At 59.9% G+C, this 18,942-nt stretch overlaps 2 protein-coding genes across 7 annotated transcripts in view; both read right to left on the bottom strand.

Moving 5' to 3' along the window:
* SPATS2 (spermatogenesis associated serine rich 2) overlaps positions 1–7,505 on the bottom strand; it is a 37,751-nt gene extending 30,246 nt beyond the window's left edge. The window contains exons 1-2 of one of the 5 annotated variants that reach the window (XM_059719286.1): positions 7,413–7,500; positions 3,153–3,244 (exon numbers count right to left, since the gene is read on the bottom strand). The gene's annotated coding sequence lies outside the window, so the exon portion shown is untranslated. Of the gene's footprint in view, positions 1–3,152; positions 3,245–7,343 lie in introns of all 5 variants that reach the window. The other 4 variants (XM_059719289.1, XM_059719285.1, XM_059719288.1 and 1 more) reach the window with 4 other exon arrangements.
* Positions 7,506–8,543: 1,038 nt separating this feature from the next.
* DNAJC22 (DnaJ heat shock protein family (Hsp40) member C22) lies at positions 8,544–10,514 on the bottom strand. 2 transcript variants are annotated; one of them, XM_059719312.1, is made up of 4 exons: positions 9,676–10,498; positions 9,320–9,445; positions 9,074–9,093; positions 8,544–8,967 (listed from the first exon to the last, which is right to left on the bottom strand). In XM_059719312.1, the coding sequence occupies exons 1-4, from the start codon at positions 10,471–10,473 to the stop codon at positions 8,775–8,777; spliced, it is 1,137 nt and encodes a 378-aa protein (XP_059575295.1). In that variant the 5' UTR covers positions 10,474–10,498; the 3' UTR covers positions 8,544–8,774. The 2 variants fall into 2 exon arrangements, with proteins under 2 accessions (XP_059575295.1, XP_019338502.2); XM_019482957.2 differs by having other exon boundaries at positions 8,800–9,093; positions 9,676–10,514.
* Positions 10,515–18,942: the final 8,428 nt, after the last annotated feature.

Below are 18,942 nucleotides of genomic sequence, written 5' to 3'. Positions count from 1 at the left end.
AAAAAATTCCATTATTAAATTTAAACCTACAACTTAAACAGGAACACCCCCCTCTCCCCTTCCCACACACACTCCTTTTTTCTGGCCCTGCTGTAGCAATTAAATAATTCCCAGAGCTGTGCAGTCACCTAGCTGATGGTATAAAATAACATGTTAAAAAAAAAACCATATAGCTTGAACATGAATGTTTTCCAAATGTAATACAATGAACAGAAAGATATTTTCAAGTTACTAGAAACAAAGGAATAAAGGAGGGACTGACTTAAAAATCTGACCCATAATGCTAAGGATATTCTGCCAAATAATGATGTCCAGATTAAATTTTTCACTCCATTTCTACAACTAATTATTTTATCTACTGTTTTCTGGGAAGGGGGGGGGTGGGGTGTAACTAGTGACAGTTTTGCTTGGGTGCCCTGTGAAAGTTGCTTCTCCTGCTGAAATCCCGAGTACTGGAAAATAAATCTACTACTTAACATTTTTATCATTTTGATTCAAGGATTTCACATAAGTTGTGGAGCGGCTTTCTTCCCCCCTGAGCTTAAACATTGCTCATGTGGCTCAGCAGCACCTGCCTAATTGGCTTTTGAGTAAAGTAGTCCCTTATCAAGTTATTTTAATCCTGTTGATCAAGCATGTGCGATTCCACGCGCACTACAATGTGCCTGCAAAAAGAAAAATCTCTCAATTGGTGGTTTATGATCGCTCTCGCATCCTCAATTCTAGGGTTCCTAGAACGAGCAGAGGGCGCAGAGCCCCAAGACGTTTTTGGCCAGCCTGACTTGTGCCACTCTCCATCCAGCACCAAATGAAGGCTCAATTAAAATATCATGTTTTAAAAATGCCCCATATTAACCTACAGATTTGTGGAGTCTCTTAACCATGTAGAAGTGCATGGTTTTGCCTCTGTGCAAAACCACCAAGGTACAAACCACCAAGACTAGTAAAGACTGCTCAGACCCTCAAACAGTCCCCCTCTGGGTGCAGGTGCAAGTCCTCTTGTACGGCCCTCCATGGAAGCTCTGGGTATGAGGCCTTTCAGCCGAGCTGAGGTCTTGATGTTACCTGCTTTTTAAGCAGTTGCTAATAAGCCATGGCAGAGCAGAAGAAACAAAACACCCAGAGTCATTAAAGCTCAATACAAGCCCCAATCGCCCTGTTTGGAGACTACGACAGCTTTAAACTTTGTTCGTTGTCTAGCGGTTCTATCACGCACAAAACTGAATAGGCCCCGTATCTGGATAACAGCAGGTTGGGTTCAGCATCTTCAGTCAGCGAAGAACAGAACATGCCACACAATTGTAAGAGCTGGAAGAAAACCAGGCTTGTATGCGATTTTTGAATCTATAAATCAGTTTTCAGAAGCTCCTTTCAGAGAACAATGGAACATTTAATACCCAGTGCTCTATATCACACCTGCACTCTGGCCTCCTTGGTTTTCTGAGCACAGGTCTGGAAAAAAAAAAAGTCTACCATTAATGACCCCAGCAGAATCTATTTGCATAAAGCAGCTTCTTTTCCTAGCTTAGACTAATCCTTTGATGCAACTGGGAAAAGCAGAGTAAAATCATATTGTACAAAAGAATCATTTTAGTCCTTAAGAAACGTTAATTGCCTACTATCACATTCAAACCTTCTTTCAGGATTTCCCCATCATGCTCTAACAGGTTAATTATTTTGTACAAGAATGAAATGAATATTTAACTACAGAGATAATTAGCTGTCTATATTCTCCTTAAATCTACACCTTTATTGTTCTTCCAGTGAATGCAGCATGCAGAGCACGATCCAAGACATTAGATATTCTGAAGCATGTACCTCTTACAGTCTAATTTTATATGGATCTGCAACTTGGAGCAGCAAAAATAAACACTTCAGAACACAGACTATTCCTGCACCTTGCAGGAATATTGTTTATAACAAGCACCCCATAAGCTGTGCATGCACGAACCTGCGTGCATGCAGTACCGAGCAGAAAAAAAAATATATATATATAAAAAAAAAAAAAAGAGACCACCATTGTATTTCCCCACCAGTAGGCTGTGTTAGAGAATGCCAAGTTATACTGTGTTCCCAATGCCTAACTGTAATGAACCCATCCAAGGAGTTCAAAACCATCCCTCTAAGCTTTTCAGTATTTACACAAAAGCTGAAGCCTGGTAAATAAGCACAGACCTGGAAGCACCAGCCCCTGGAGACCTAACCCCAGCTCAGCCCCTGAAGTGACACGTGACAGCCAGCAAGACCCTTCATGTCCTCGCGCCTCCTGCAAAGCAGGGATAATGTGGACCCGTTGTAAAGATCAGTGATTATAAAGAGAAGTGCCTGCACAGAGCAGCAGCATTTGCTGTCAGCTATTCCTATGTAGGGCAGTAAAATGCTCTCTTCCACCATTTGGTCCACACTGGTGAAGTGAGCCATACAGGCCTTCCACACGAACAGCCAGTCTCGGACGGGTCTGCCTCCAGCCCAGCTTGGCTGGAAGAACAATTTGGCCAAATCAGAGATACACCAACAGACGCTGCACACAAAACGGACGGACGGGGAAGTCAAGAAGAGAGACCGGGAAGCTGAGTAAAACGAGAGAAGTACGTAAGCTCCTAACTTGCACGGAAGGAGAAATTGTTTCTTGGTGATGTTTTAGCATTTTTCGCAGACAGCCGTGATGCTCTAAGCACACGCTGGCCTGTAGCTGTGTGCAACCTCAGGCAAGTCTTCTGGGCTACGTCGAGGGAAACAGCTACCACCATAAGCTCTATCCTAATTTCCAACCTCCTACGGCAAATGTCCCCTAATGCTTTGCCTTCTACAGAGCTCAAACCTCTCTGAAAACATCAAGCTTCACAAACAGCCCCTCCACACAGCGTAGGTAATAATGAATAGGAGGTTTCGGTTGCATGAGTTTCTTTCTACATGTAGGCATGCTATTTAAGGCAAAAATGATTACTTCTGGATATCTTCCTGGATTTGAAAGACAAAAGAGAAGAAGATTTCCATTTGAAGGCGACTTGCAAATACATTTGTGTTTGTATGTTAAGAAAATGAACTTTTGCCCGATTGGGCCTTTTAAAATATATTATTTAAAGAAAGACCTCAACTTTTGAAAAGGAATAAAAAAAAGAAGAGGTAAGGAAAAGACATAATGGACTTACGGAGGGGGTGGGTGGGTCTCGGGAGAAGTAGGCTGTAGTGTCTCACATCTAAGTTGAAGGGGTGAAGATAGTGAATGTTTAAGAAGCTCTCCCTAAGGTAAAGAGGAATTAATAGAAAAAATAAAACAGCAAGTACTCCCAGTAGAAATCTCCCCCCTTCACTTGTTCAGCTTTCACAGTCTTGGCTGTCATGACATCACCTTAATAGAATGAGAGTTGAATTACTGAATGTCTGTTATTATTATAATTATTGAAGGTCTATTATTGAATGTCCCTAAATAAACAGGACTTGAACTTTTAAATTGGAGGGAGGGGGAGAATCCACTGAACAGTTTAAAATAAAAAGGTCACTTCTATACTTTATAAAGGAGTTAAAGGTCACAAGTCTCTGCCCCACCCTCCTTGCCTGGCAGGTTCCCACTCCAACATCTCCCTCTGCCTGAAGCCCAGGAGCCCTGTTTGCTCAGGGCTTGCAGAACAGCTCTGCAAAATCATAAAATATTTAAAGACCTCTTGAAGAGTAAACGACAGTTAAAAAAAACCCACCCACACACCAGTCCACTCCCCTTGAAACGAGGCTTGGGCTGCAAACCGATAACTACAGCGCCTCAAGCAGACGCTAGCACTGCAATACATTGGCGATGCACGAGAAATTAGCTGAAAGCCTTTTGCATTACCTCTCAGTAGCTGGGGTTTCAAAGTCAGAGTTAGGTATGCACGTTTTTACTAGTTTAGAAAATAAAAATAAATGAAATGCGATGGCTTTCAAATGGCACGAATACAAGAGAGGACAAGAAGCTATTACTGCCACAAATGCTATTTAATCATCACAAATACTATGCAAGTAATTAGTGCAGTAATTCATGCCTAGCTCTTTATACCGGCAAAGTTGCCTGAAACAAGCCATTGGCATGAAGGAGCCGTGTGTGTCAATCCTGTCTGAACCTCTTCCCATGCATAACCAGTAGTTTCTGCTGAACTAGAGCAAAAAGCCAGGATTCAGGTATACGAGCAGAACTGAAAGAAGAGCGACCACAGTCCTTTACTTCCACAAATTCTGAAACAAACCCCTGGGGACCTTACGCTGCTGCAGGGGCCCCTTCCTCTCACTCCCGCCCCTACTAAATGACTGTCTGGCTGAAAAGCGTCCATCTCAACTGAAATGTGGATAAAACAGAAGTGTCAGCAGAAGAGGTCAGCCTTGATTTTTTTGTTTTGAAATGCAAGTTAAAGGGGGGGGGGTGAGCTTTGCCAGAAGACACATTTCAGTAAAGTTGGTATTTTCAGGTGAAAATTTCAAACAAATATAAAACTTTTCATTGAAATTTTCAGCTGAAAAACATAATCTTGCCTGCCTACCACTTGAAATTACTAAGGCCTCTGTTAAGACCTGCATCAGCAAATGTTCAGTAGTTACTCCCCCCCGCCCAGCTGTCCAATATTAACTATATTACCAAAGATAGTTCAGTAGGAAACCAAAAAAGCACCGAAGCTGAACTGTTTGCCTTTTAATCTACTTGGTGTGAAGAGAAGCAAGCTCCAGGGCCTAGTAATCTTTCCAATGGGACCTGTTCCTAAACTAGACCTTTAAGAGGTGAAAAAGTGCGATATTAGCTCCAATAATCAGGTATTAAAGAACCAAAACACAACAAAAGACCTCTTACTTCACCTGCAGAAGGGCTGCCTCTCATTGCTGCACTAGACTTCTCTCCTCCTACTCGTCTACTCCTAAATTTAAAAGATAAATCCGACTGTACACTGGACTATCTCTAGTTCAGGCCCTCAACTGATGCTTGAAAAATATTTCCTTAATGCCACTGGTGTTTAAGAGTCAAATATCACGACAGAACATGCAGCCTTGTCTCAGTTTATTGTGAAGCTAGCTTAACGGCCTATGCCAAGGCTGATGCTAGAAGTTTATTCATCTGTAGCATCATAATGCATTTCCCCAGGCAGGGCTTCGTAGCAGCGATCTTCTTCAAAGAAAAAGCAGGTGATGTCCACAACAGCATAAAATCTCTAGATGTACAATGACGCGTGTCTCACCTCCAAGGACAAGGAGAAAAGTTAAGAAAAATAACACGCGATCCTAACATCTTCTTTACACTGCACTGCACCTGCTTGGAACACAATGACTAAACTGACTAAACATATTGGGATATTAATATTCAGAAAGAAATGAGGCAGAACTTTTCATTTTCATAGTCTTAGTTCACTAACTTTGCACACTTTGTTTAAAATCCTTATTAACAGGCAGACCAAAAGAAAGTGACATTAGTCACTGATGCCAAAATTAACATGCGATGCGAGGCAGCCAGCTCATTGTAAAAACATTTAAAGGAGCTTTTAATAACTGCATAAGCAAGTCGGCTTATTAGCGAGCACTGCTGCCAGTCACAGGAGATCACAACTGCAATCCAAGTAGCTTAGTGCCATGTGATTATCTGGTATTCGGGAACCAGAGAGCAGAGGTCCCCAAGCCACTCGCGAGCAGCTTGATGCCCGCTAAACTTTTCTGACATGACTGACAGGCACAGGAAACTCTCTTCTCCACTAACAGGGAAATGGAGAGGATAAGCGCAGGGTTGCTTGCAACATGTGACTTGCTCGCTACGATGGACCAAAGGTGGCTATGAAGGAAAAAAATGTGCAAATGTAAGAAGATGCACGTGTACAGCCTGATGCCAGATGCGTGCACAGCACTGCCAGAACAGGTGTGCGTTACATTCCTGGAGGAAAAGCCCTGAAAGACTTACAGATGTTCTGCTTACTTCCTGTCTCGGCTTTCCTCTCGTTTACAACTAAGAGGATCGCAGAAGGTCCCTCATCCGGCTGCCTGGTCTGGTTTGGACCTTGTCCCTGACATTTGCAAATAGCTAATTATTTAAAAAAAAGGGAGACAGAGCCTGTGAAGGGGTCACCTCCTGCCAGGAAGGGGAAGAGCTGACTCTTCTTCATCTCTGCACATCTACAAGCCTTCGAGATAGCAGCAGCAGCCTAGCAGAGGAGGGGGTGCGAGCAAGCACTTGGGGAGCAGTTCCTTCCACTTCACCTGGAAACAGGGCTAATCACAGCCCCTCAATATAAGACTTGCAGAACAAAGCTTCTTTCTTCACATACTACCACCCCCAAGGACCCATCCGTGTGGACTTGCCGGTCCACACCAGCTCTTCACGTGGTTTTGCATCCAGAGGGGCTATTTCCGGTCACTCTGGAAGTGAATGAATCTACATGGTGAAGAGGAGCGGGGTGCAGGACACAAGCTAAGCCCGCAGGGGGTTCAGGCAGAACGGCTCCCGCACTGCCCCAGGCGATTTCTCAGCAGACTCCTGTAGACAAACCCCTCTGAGAGCAAGCAGGGGGAGGGCCAAGCTAGGACCAGCTGCTGGACTCGGCCCCACCGCTGGGGCACCTAGGCCAGGTTCATACCCCTCCCCCCTCCTCGGAGGAAATCCTGGCTAAACCCTGCCGTGCTTATGTTGTGCCCGTTCCCCTCCTCACAGTCCCGCCTGCTTCCTGCTTCCACCATCCCCAGATTCCTGCTGCCTCATGCCCACTTGCTCATTCTCTGTACTACAGTAGCACCTAGAGGCCCCGACGGGGACTGGGGCTCGGCCTGAGGGAATTACGCAGACCCACCCTGACCAGGCGGGGGGGGGGGGGGGAGAGCCTGCAAGGGCAGGGGGCAGGGAGGGGTAGGGGGAGATGTGGGCATAGCCTGGGGTGGAAGCAGGAGGCACCGGCCATGCTGGGAACCCACTCGCCCCTCAAGCCCCAGCTTTCTACCCCCCAACCCTGGCCACGGAGCCCCCGAGCCACCCCCGCTCAGCACCCCCCGCCGGCTTCCCCTGCGCCTGCCGTGGCTCTCAGCCAGACCCTTCTCCCCAGGGCCCTGCCCAGCCCCACGCCGCTGTCCCTGTTACCCCAATACCCGCCCCCGCACCGCCTCCCTGCCCCCACTTACCTGCTGCCCCTTTCAGCCACGCCCCTGCCCCTCCCCCATGCCCCCCACTGTCCCCTCCCCACCAGCCCCCCAACCCCCGCGACCCCTCCCCACCCCTATGACCCCTCCCCTGCCCCTCCCCCACTGCCCCAACCCCCAAGGCCCTCCCCCCAGTCGTCACTGCCCCAAACCCCCTCATGACTCCCATTCCCGGCCCCTCCCCAACCCCCTACTCCCCGCGGACTCACCGGGGGGGGGCGGCCCCGGGCCCCCCCGTCCGCCGCGCGCCCCGGGGCCGGGCCGAGCCCCCCCCTCACCTCAGGCCGCCGCGATGCTCCAGGAGGGGGCGGGGGCCCGGGCCAGGCCTGAACCCCCGAGCGCCGCCAGCCAATGGGGTGCGAGGGCCCCGCCGGGCCGAGACGAGGCAGCCAATGGGGGGCGGGAGACCCGCAGCCCCGCGCGACGGCACCGCTGCCAACCGCGGGGAGGGCCCCGAGGCCTCGCCGCCAATGAGAAGCGCCGACTGGACCTCCCCGGCCAATAGGAGTGGACGAGGCGCGAGGCAGCCCTGCAGCCAATGGGCGAGCGGAGCACGCCGGCCAATGAGGGCGCGAGGGCTCGCCCTGCCAAGGGGTGTGGCCAGAGCCTGGCAGAGAACCAATCACGCAGCACCTCAGACCCGAGGTGGGCGGGGCGTAGTAGCCGAATGGAGCCGGAAATTGCCGAGAGCTGCTTGCAGGGGGCGGAAATAGCCGAGTCCCTTCCGGAAAGTGCCGAAGTGCCAGCGGCCCTGGGTGCGTTGGCGCCCCCGGGCGGCGGCCTGACCCGTGCGGACACGTGCGGGCATACATTGTTACGCGTGCACACACACGTGCGTGCACTGTAGCCAACACATGCATTGTCACGCGTACAAACACACGTGCGTGCACATACACGCGCATATACACGTTGTCACACGTGCACAGGTGATAAGAGAAGTAAGGCTGGAAGGGACCTGAAGAGACCATCCAGTCCAGCCCTGGATCAAAACCTGCGCACAGGTATTTGTACACCCGTGCATACACACATTCACACAAGTCTGCATACGTTTGTGCACAAATGCATGCATGCAGGCATTGTCACCTGCGTCTCCACACATGCATGCACACACATAGAAGCATATGCACACCTGTGCATGCACACGTGCGCACACATATGCAAACACCCATTAGCATGTGTGCATACACACATGCATTTGCACACCTGTGAATACAAGTGTGCATACACACATGCACGCATTCACATGTGCATACCACATGCATGCACATACACACATACATGCATACTCACACCCTTGCCTACACATGCATATGTGCATTTCCCCCTCCCCCCACCTCCCGTGCACCCCGCCAATGCAGGCACATGCCGACACTTACTGGCCCCACCGGACAACGGAGACTTCACACCCATGAGTCTCATGGCCCAAAGGGCTTTATTGCTCTGGATCTGCATGACGGCCAGGTTCCCAGGCCCAGCGCCCCCAGGCCCCGCGTTGCAGCTGGGGCTGGAACCTGTTCCCGGCCTGCCGAAGTAACGCCAAACAAGCAGGGAGGGCAGGAAGACAGAGTGCACATGCACTCACCTGCGAGTCCACACACACACGCACACACACACGTGTGTGCACATGTATGCATGCATTCTCATGTGTGCACATACTTGTGTATATTTGTGAGAATGCATGTATATGGACACGTGTGTGTGTGTGTGTGTGCACACTGGTGACAATGTATTTGCACACCTGTGCACACACATGTGCAGAGCGCTGCAGACAGGGACGCCCAGGGCACGCACATGCCATTTGAACCCGGAGTGGACCCATGGGTGTCCGTTAACCTGGTTTAAATCACACCAGAGAAGCAAGAAGCATCCTTGCATGGAAACGTATGTTCCCTGGTCCTCCAGGCATCCCACAATGCCTTGCTCCTGCTGCCGCTCTCACCTCCAGGCTGCTGCAACCAGCTGCTTAAGGAGGACGTGGACCCAGATGAGGCTTCCACCAGAACGCGTGCCAGCCGGACCCCAAGTCTCCCAGTGTCAGAGAGAGGAAGTGGCTGGATCCACAGAACCCAGGTGTCCTGGGGGCTGCCCCCTGCTCCCCCCCTGCAAAGGGGCGAGGGGAGCTGGCAGCACATCACCCCGGCCGGGTCCTCCGGGCCCGTGTGAGGACCTCGTAGGCATCTTGCACCTCAATAAAGCGCCGCTCGGCCTCCTGCACACGGTGCTGGTTGCGGTCGGGGTGCCACAGCTTCACCAGTTCCCGGTAGCTCCGGTGCACATCCTCGGCGGGCGCCCCGTCCGGCAGCCCCAGCACCTGCGAGCAAGGAGGAGCGGCCACCCATCAGACTGGGGGCTCCTTCTCAGGGGTGCCCACCCAACCCCCTTCCTGGGTGGTCCCACCGGACAGAGCAAGGGGGCCCTCACTCCCTCTGCTCCCAAAGCCAGGGGCAGAACCCAGGAGTTTGGGCTGCCTGGGTGGCATCACTGGACCTCCCCCCTCTGCTCCCGGCACCCTGTTGCCCTCCTACCCCATTGCCCCCCTACCTCGTACGCCTGCTGCTGCTGCAGGTAGTGAAAGCTTTGCACGAACTCGTGGCTTTTCCCCCACTCGGTGCTCATCAGCAGCCGAAGGGGCATCAGCAGTGCCCGCCCCAGCAGCCGGCCGGCAGCTGGAACGACCTCGAGCCAGCCCAGTGCGGTGCCCACGGCCTCGGCCACGCGCCCAGCAGTAGCGGTCGTGTGGCTCAGGGCCCCATAGACCAGAGGAGCAGTGAAGGCCAAGCCGGCCAGGCCCAGGCGGTAGAGCCGGGCGCCCAGAGGCTGGCGGGGCTGCGGGGTGGGCCGGCGGCGCCGGTGATGCTGGGCCGCCACGCTGGCCACCAGGCTGACAGGCAGCGCAGCCACGGAGCGGTGGGAGAAGATGGGGCCAGTCAGGAAGGCGGCTATCAGTGTGTGGCCGAGGTTGGCCGTCTGCGCGCCCACACTGGACACCAGGTGCACGCCCAGTGCCACGGCCAGCGGCAGGGCCACAAGTTCGAAGCCGGGCAGGGAGCCCAGGCCCAGCTGCGCCACCAGCCCGAAGTAGGTGCCCACAGCCACCTGGCCCAGGAAGCGTACGGGGCTCAGGGCGGGCAGGCGGCCAGGCTGCGGCTCCAGGGCCCCATTGGCCTGTGCCACCCAGCCGGGCAGGCACCAGGGCTCGGCCAGCCAGCCCACACCGAAGCCGCCCAACGTGAGCAGCCACAACAGCGCGTGGTTGTCCCGGCCTAGGTAGAAGTGGTGCAGCCCCACCGGGCCTCCCAGTGCCCACAGGGCCAGGGCTACCAGGACCCGCTTGGCCATGGCGCGTGGTGGCCACCCCCAGACCCCACCAGGGTCCTCCCCAGTCCCCACTGACCTGTGCCCCCCCGCCACACACGGCACCCTCCTGGCCTCAGCGCCGGCTCCCAGCTCAGGGACTTTGCCCCTTGCCTGGGGAGGTGGCGCTGATGGGGGGAGGGGGGTGGGGGGGCAGCAGCACTGAATGCACAGGGCAAAGGGCAGGGGTGTTCCCAGCCGGGGGGGGGAGGGTGTCTGCAGAACCCCCCGAGGGCAGCCAGGGAGTGGAGCCCAGATGTTCGGGCTCCCTGCTCCCCCCACAAACCCACAGCTCCCAATGTTTGTAGCATCCAGCTGCCCCCAACAAAGGTGCTACCCAGGGGCCCCAGGACAGATGGACAGGCATGGGGTCTGGGGATGAATGGACAGAGACAGGGTCCGGGGATGGACAGCCAGATGGACAAGGGGGCGGGGGCGGGGGTGGACAGCCGGACAGCCTGGCCCTGCCATGGCCCCAGGGGGGTTCCTCTGCCCTGACCCTGTCGTCGATGGTGGTGACCCCCGCATCCCGGGCCCCGAACCTGGCCTAGGAGCCAGCCCAAGCAGTGGGGGGCTCAGATAGGCCCTATCCTGCAATGCAGGGCTGATCCTGGGGAGGCATTTGCCCCCTGGCAAGGCTGGGGCAGGTGCCACCCCACTTCCCACCTCCACTTGTTATCCCGGTGGGTTTCATGGGGGTCCGTGCAGATCCCCCCCATGCCAGCACAGTTCCCCATCTCCGGCGGCTGTGTGTTTGCCCAGACCCGGCTGCTGCCTCCTGGCCCTTATTTACATGGATTAGCTGGAGCGGCCACCAATTTGTTCTAATTCATTATTAATCAGCCCCTCGCCCGCGCCCGCGCTGTTGACTCAGGGCCGCAGCGCTGCCAGCTGGGCTGGGGTTGGGGGGGCTGCGACTTTAATTACTTGGCTTCCCTTGTTGCTCCCCGTGTCAGGGTGGGGGGGGGTTGGGGGCTGCAGTCCCCCCGGGAGCGGGTCAGGGCCTGGCTCTGGTCGGGGCGTGGGTGAGCTCTGGGCACCAAGGGGGTGCAGAGGCGTTGTCCTGGATTTGAGTCCTGGCTTTAGGGTCTGGTGGGTGGAGCAGGGACTGGGGGGCCTGGGAGCTCCTCCCGGCTAGGGGGCACTGACCTCCTCCAGCGAGGGGAGGCCTGGGGCTGGGGGGCTGGGCTCCGTCCATCCGCCAGGACAAGGCCCTGGAGGATAGCAGGAGCCCCCCCGGCCTGTCTTCTTCCATGACAGCGCGTCCCCCGGGCGCCGCGGCCGAGAAGCTTCCAGCGCCGCGGCCCAACGCTTGGCTGGTTCCGCGCGGGCTCAGCCGCCCCGGGGGGCTCACGGGGAGCAGCCAAGGATGGAGCCGGGGAGGGGGGGATTGCAAACAAGGATCTGCTGCCTCAGAGCAAGAGCGGATGGTGGGGGGGATATGGGGGGGCTGAATCCCCCACCCCGCGAAATGTCTTCTCCTGTCAGGGTTTTCAAGGGAAGTCAGTGCAGGGGGAATGACAGGAGGCCCCCTGCCCCCCAGTCCTGCCGGTGCCCCTCACTCCCGACCCACAGCCCCGTCCTCCCAGCCCTACCAGTGCCCCTCACTCCTGACCCACAGCCCTGTCCCCCCAGCCCTGCCGGTGCCCCTCACTCCCACCCTACAGCCCCCTGCCCCCCCAACCCTATCAGTACCCCTTCCTCCTGACCCACAGACACTGCCCCCCCAACCCTGCTGGTGCCCCTCACTCCCAACCCGCAGCCCCCTGCCCCCGCCAGCCCTGCCGATGCTCCTGTCTCTCCCTCTCTCCTTCCTTCGCAGCCAATTATGCCGGACCCAGGGAAGCTCCAGCTGCAGCCCCTGGGTGGTCATTTGCAGGCCCCCCTTCTCCCCCTCACCAGCTACAGCTTCGAGGCAGCCAGTCCTGCGCACTGGGGGGAGATCGATCGATTGGGGGGGGGGGTCTCCTGTGTCCTATTGATTCTTTTAAGTATCTGGATTTAAAAATGTCAAATTTGCCTTTTCCAGCCAGGGCCGGATCCAGCATTGGTGAGCGGCGCGGAGATGGATGAGCTGTGCCCAGAATGCCAACGCCCACGCCTGCCACAGCCCCCCCCACTGGCCCCCCCCAGCCAGAGGAGGAGGTGCCCCCCTCCACCCCTCGCTAGCAGCCAGGACTCCTGGGTTCTGCATCCTCTGCCAGCGCCTCCCAGCCTGGCAGCACAGGAGCTGGTCCTGCCTTGTTCCCCAGGCCTCAGTTTCCCTGCCAGCGAGAGCGGCAGAGCCATGGCTGGGGCCGGCCTGCTTCGACGCAGCTTGTAGGGCACACGTGGGGGCACCCCCACGCACGGGCAAGCATGACAGGCCTGCATGCTCACCTGGAGTCAGAGCCCTCGAGCCCCCCCACCCCTGAGAAGGCCCCAGCGCTGGTGGGGTTAATCCCCCCTGCACACTCAGCCAGGCTCCGCGTGTGCCTTGTCAGGGGGAGGCAGCTCTGGCATTTCTGCGCTGCCGGCAGACAGGAGCTGACAGCTGCCCCCGCCCCGCCTGTCAGACAGCCCCGCGCCGCAGCCCGCGGGACCCGCCGCACCGACAGCCAGGGCCGGGGGGGCAGCCCCAGGGAGGGGGGCTGGTGCAGAGCACAGGAATCTCAGGGGAACACACGTGTCCACGGAGGCACACATGCAGGGGCACACGAGGACACATGCTTGCACAGGTGTGTACACGTGTCCAACCCCTGCTGCCCAGGGGGTGGGCGGGGGTGGGGGCTGGGAGGGCACAAACAGACTTGAGCAGCCCCCGGATGAGCCCATTGTGCCAGGCCCGAGTAAACGATGGGCCCTGAGCCCTCGGCTGCAGCCACTATGCTCAGCTTCCCATGCCCAGCTGGGGCAGGTCCCAGGCATCCTGCCCCACCCTTGACCCATGACCCTGGGGGCAGCTGCAACCCTTCGCTCCCCAAACCATTTGTGAGTTGTCATGGAAAGGCAGACTTGGCATCCTGCGCCCCCACATTCGGCCCCCGACCTTCACCCCAGCTTGAGCCCTGCTAAGCCAGGTGTCCTCGTGCCTCCTCCCATGCTGAGTGTGTAACCCAAGCATCCTCGTGCCCCCACCGCCCAGGCTGGGCGTTGAACCCAGGTGTCCTGGGCCCCCAAAGCCCCGCAATGCCATATTGCTGGTGCCCACCCAGAGCAGCCCCGGCCCCAGCCCAGCATCTGGGCCAAGCCGGACGACCCGTGGGTGGCATGAGGGGCTGACACGGATCAGCTGCCTGTTAGGACGCCTAATTGGAGGCATTGATCAGTGCTGGCCACCGGCGTTTAGGGCATCGATCGCCAGCGCCGCCCGCTAATGAAAGCATCTGTCATCGCCATGGCCGGGTGGGGCCAGGCGAGGTCCGGAACCGGGGTCAGGACGCCTGGGTCCTGTCCCTGGCTTGGGGGGCAGTCCAGTGGGTTACACAGACAGCAGGATGTCCGGATGCCTGGGCTCCCCGCCCTGTGGGGATGGGAGGTGATCGGGGCTGGGGGGTGCTGATCCTTAACCAGGGTACAGGTGGGGGTGGCCGGGTTCTGGGCTCCTTAGCGCAGTGACGGAGCAGCCTGGGACCCACACATGGAGCCACACACATGCACACACGTGTGCACCCCCCAGGACATGGGCACGCACCCTCTTGCCCACTCCTGTAGTGCATCGGCCTCACATACCTGCACCCTTGCAGACATACATGCAACCCCCATCCACACATGGCCCAGGTGCACATGCACAGGTGGCCTTGCACATGTGTGCACACACTAGTACACACACCCTCTCATGCACACCCCTGCACTCTCACAAACATACATGCAACCCTTATCCACACACACCTCAGATGCACACACACATCCATGCAACCCTCACCCACACATGCCCCAAATGCACACACACAGGGGGCCTTGCACACATGCGCATACACCAGCCCACACCCCCTCCCATGCACCCCCCAGCACCCTCCATACATACATGCAACCCTCACCCCCACACACCCAGGTGCACACACACGGGCCCCTACAGACACACATGCATATGCACACACACGTACCTCCAGCCTTCCTGCACACAGGCAGCTGCAGAGGTGTGCACACACCTGAATACATGTGTGCAAACACAGGCCCCCAGGCCACCCCCTCCCACCTGGTGTGTCTTGCCCCACAGGCCTGCCCCCAGCCCATGTGTACTCCCCTGGCCACACGTGCTCAAGCCGCACTGCAAGGAGAAGCAGCGAGCCGGGCGCAGGCAGGGGGGAGCAGGCCAGGGCCTAATTCCGTGCATCACGTCGGCTTGTCAGTTTGCCAGTAATTAATGCGAACTCCGGGTCCGGGGCCCCTCCGGAATCGTACATCACTGCCAGCGCCGGCGGCCCCGGCCCCCTCGCCCAGCGCCGAGCGAGGGGAAGGCGTTGGGGCTGGCGGCAGGCGCACGCTCATACATTAGGCATGTCAGCGCGGGGCCGGCTAATTGTCGGCTTTAAATGTCTATTTGTCAGCGTGCGGCTCGGGCGCATGAGGCGAATCGCCAATGAGGGGTAGCCCGGGCAGCGTGGGGGGCCAGCCAAGCCTCGTGTGTGGACGCCGGCCGTCACCTTGCCCCAGCATGGCCCGCACGGGGGAGCTGGGCCTCGCTGGGGTCAGCAGTTGTGGGGTCCCCCCCAGCAGCAGGGGACCTCTGGGCGGGCAGGGGCACCCCCAACCCAGGGTGGGGTGCCCCATGGCGCCAGCGCCCCGCATCCACCTGCCCTGCTCTTTCCCCGCTCTCCTAATTGCCGGCAGGACAGGATGGATGTCTCTGGCCGACGCCTCCTGCATGCTGAATAGCTGCCGCGTGTCCAGAGCCGGCGCGGCCGCCCCGCAGAGATCCATCTCACTGCCGTGGCAGGCCCGTGATGGACGGCCGCGCTGCCATTTCGCAGGCGAGGGGCCGCCAGGGTTGGGATGGATCCGGCCGTCCCCCTGGGGACGTGGCAGCCTCAGGATCCTGCCCTGGTACCCGGGGCGGGGCGCGATGCCCTGGCAGGGTGGGAAGCTTGAAACCCAGCAGGATGCGGCCCGTGGCAGCCCTGCTTCTACCCACTAGGGAGCCCTGCCCCCGGTGCCCCCCCTCCATGTGGCGTCGCGCAGGCAGCTGTCTGTCACTGCCGCGACGCTTCAATATTTCATTAAGCTGGAGCGAGGGGACCTGCGGCCAAGGGGGGAATCTCCTCCTCTCCCCCCCCCCTGCTCGGGGGTGGGGGGGTAGGGGGAACAGGAGCTGAGGACCCTTCCTGAGGCAACTGCCCAGGACTGGTGGGCACATAGGGGACAGGGTCCAAAATAGCCCTGGGGGTGGGGGGGTGTTCATTACCCAGGATTGGGGCCCACTGCACGCCTGGCCCTTGTGATGTCCCTGGGGGTGATGGGCCATGTGTGCTGGACCCCTGCCCAGCTGAAAATGGACTGGGACCAGCCCTGGAGCCTCTCTGCCAGCCTCCCATGTCCAGGGGGCTGCCCTGGGGGGGCACATCCAGCCTGGACCAGATGCAGCCAGTTCTGGGGGCGACACAGCAGGGCTGGGGGTGTGAGGCAGGGCCCGGGGTGCAGCCCCCCCATCACCCTGCCACGTCATGCCTGGTGCCCCTGCATGTCACAGGGGGTGCGGGAGGGGCTCTCAGCTCTCCCCCTGCTCCCCCCAGGTGAGTGACAGGTGAAATTATCTGCGGCGCATCGGCAGCAGACACGCCTGGCAGGGAAGGGGGGAGCATTGGGGGGCATGGGCAATGGAACCCCCCCCCCCCCGAGCCAGCCGGGACCTGCCCCCTGCCCTAGGGCAGCCGGGTGGGGGCATGTCCAGCAGGGGGGGCACCAGGAGCACTGGTGGTGGGGGGGGCATTCAGCTAATCTACTCCCCAGCCAGCGGTACTGCGGGGGCAGGGCAGGGCAGTACTGCTGGCAGGGGGCTTCCAGCAGGGGGCGCTGTGGGGAGTGGGGCAGAAGAACTGATGGGGGGGGTCTCAGGTAACCTACCCCTCCAGGCTAGCCCAGCAGGGACGAGGCAGTACGGCTGTGGGGGGGCTTCCAGCAGGGGGCTGGGGGGAGCTAGCGCTGCCCAACTCTGCACAGCCGGGGTGGGGAGCGGGGCCGCGCGGGGCAGGGTCGCGGAGGAGGGGGGGGGCAGAGCTGGACCCCTGGAGCCAAGGGAAGGAGACCCCCGTGTCCCGTCCCCCCGCTCGTGACCCTGGACACGCGCCAGCAGTGGGCCCACGGGGGGCGCAGCGGGGAGAGCGGGCACGGCGGGATACGCGTGGCCCCGATGGGTAGGGCCACCACGCGCGGCACCAGCACGGGGGGCACCACCGCGGACACGGACACGCGGAGCACCCACGCGCGCCCCCGCCCCCGCCCCGGCTCAGCAGAGGCAGCCGCCGGGCCCCGGTGACGGCGATGGGAAGGGACCGGCCCGGACCTGCCAGGCGGCATCAGCGCGGGGCCGCGATGGGAGACGACGGGGGGGGCGAACGCGGCCTCGGGGAGCTGCTGCCTCTGCGGGGGCGCGGGGGGAGATACCGGCTCGGCTTTGGCCCCTCCCGAGCAGAAAGGATCCCAGAGTCCGGCTCCTCCCCGCTATCCGGGGGCTGCCCCCCTCTCAGAGCTGCCCCTCCAGACAGCGAGGGCTGCCCGCAGGGGAGACCCCCCCCCGCAGCCCGGCCCGGGGGCTCTGAGCACCCGCGGCAGGAGGAGCTGAGCCTTCCCCCGACGGCTGCTGCGTGGGTCACCGCTGCGTGACCCCCCAGTCCTGGCAGTGCCCGGAGCGGGACAGCGCCGCCGGGGACGCCGCGTGTTCCAGGCAGGGAAACTGAGGCCGAGCCGTGGGGAAGCCCGGCCCCGCAGCTCCCCGCCCTGAAGCTCTACGTTTATTCCCCCTCCCCATCTTGCCCCAGCCGGGCACTGAGTTACCCAAAAAGTGCGAGCTCCCGGAGTCCCGGGATCCCGGGCGGAGAGCGGGGCCAGACTGGGAACCCCCAGGACCTGCCCCCCCCCCAGCAGCTGGATCAGGTCGGGGGGGGGGTCAGAGGTCAACAGGGCCCTTTGGAGCGAGGGGCGGGGCTGCCCGGTGCAGGGGGGGGGGTGTAGTTGGGCGGGGGTGTCCCGGGGAGTGGGTGTCGCTGTCCCGGCCCCCCCCTAGCTGGACTCAGCCCTCTGAGCCCACGGGGAGGGGAGGCGGAGAGGGCCCTGCCCTGCCGGGGGGAGCGTGACTCCGGATTCACTCCAGAAGGGAGAGGAGACCCTAGCCCTGCCCCGCTGGGGGAGGCGCATTTCGGGGTCTCCCCACGTGGCTGAGCTCAGACCCTGGCCCAGGGCAGCCCCCCCCCCCGTCTGTCTGCTCCTGCCCCGGTCATTTGTCTTTCCCGACTTGACCTTTCTCTCCGCCGTCGGTTCCTCCCGCCCCTCGGCCCCGCCGGGGCGCCTGGCTCCATCCATCCCAGGCCCGGAGGAGCGGGGTCCCGGGGGCTGGCACCAGCCCGGACCTGGGTTCGCAGCCAGGGCTAGTGGTTACAGGTGCTGCTCCGAGCCCGGGGGCTGGAGCGCCCAGGCCGGTGTCAGGTTCTCCGGGGTGGGGGCTGCCTCCCAGCCTCAGTTTCCCTGCCGGGCAGAAGCAGCCCGTGCCCGGTCTGCGCGGGTGTTTTGCGGGGTGGGCGCCGGGTCCGGCCCCACGGAAGCCACCGCAAGTCCCGTCCCCCCGCCAGCTCAGCCCCGCTTAATGAGGGACCTGCCCAGAAGCCGGGGTGGAAGGGGCCGGAGCGGCGGGAGCCCGGGCCGGGGCTGGGGGGCGCCCCGCACCAAACGCCCCCGCCGGTCCAGCCCCGGCCCACGCGAGAGTCACGCGCCCACGAGGAGGCAGTGCCGGGCCCGACCCCACGCCCCGCGGGGCCCCGAGCGCGGCTTCCCCGCCGGCACGGAGGAGCCCGCGGCCCGCCCCGGGCAGCCACCGGCACGGTCCAGCCGCGGGGCGCGCGTGGGTTCCCGCGGGGCGGCTTCCCCGCCCCTTCGGAGCGGGACCGGGCAGCCCAGCCACGCGGGCTCGGGACAGGGCTCCGCAGCGGGTCTCGAGTGGACCCAGGGCACAGCCCCGCACCCCGTGCGGCGCGGGGACCCTCGGCTCGGACGGCGGCACGCGTGGGGCCAGGGCCGGACCCGAGCGTCTCTCCCCCGCTCCCGGGCGGGCACGCGTGGGTCGGGGACGGCGCGGCCCGAGGGGGCGGCCGGCCGGCCGGCGGCGGGCGGGGCGGGGCGGGGCGGGGCGGCGCGGGGCGGGCGGGGGTCCCCCGCGCCGGAGGCAGAGGAGGGCGGGAGGGAGGCCGCCACGGAGCCCGCCCCGCTCCGCGCCGCAGCGCCCACCCCCGCGCCGCCGCCGCCGCCGCCCGCAGTCCGTCCAGC

Source organism: Alligator mississippiensis, chromosome 15 (assembly GCF_030867095.1).
Source record: "Alligator mississippiensis isolate rAllMis1 chromosome 15, rAllMis1, whole genome shotgun sequence".
Taxonomy (NCBI): Eukaryota; Metazoa; Chordata; order Crocodylia; family Alligatoridae; genus Alligator; species Alligator mississippiensis.
The sequence above is the reverse complement of the archived record's forward strand: the minus strand, read 5'-3'. Positions and strand labels throughout refer to the sequence as shown.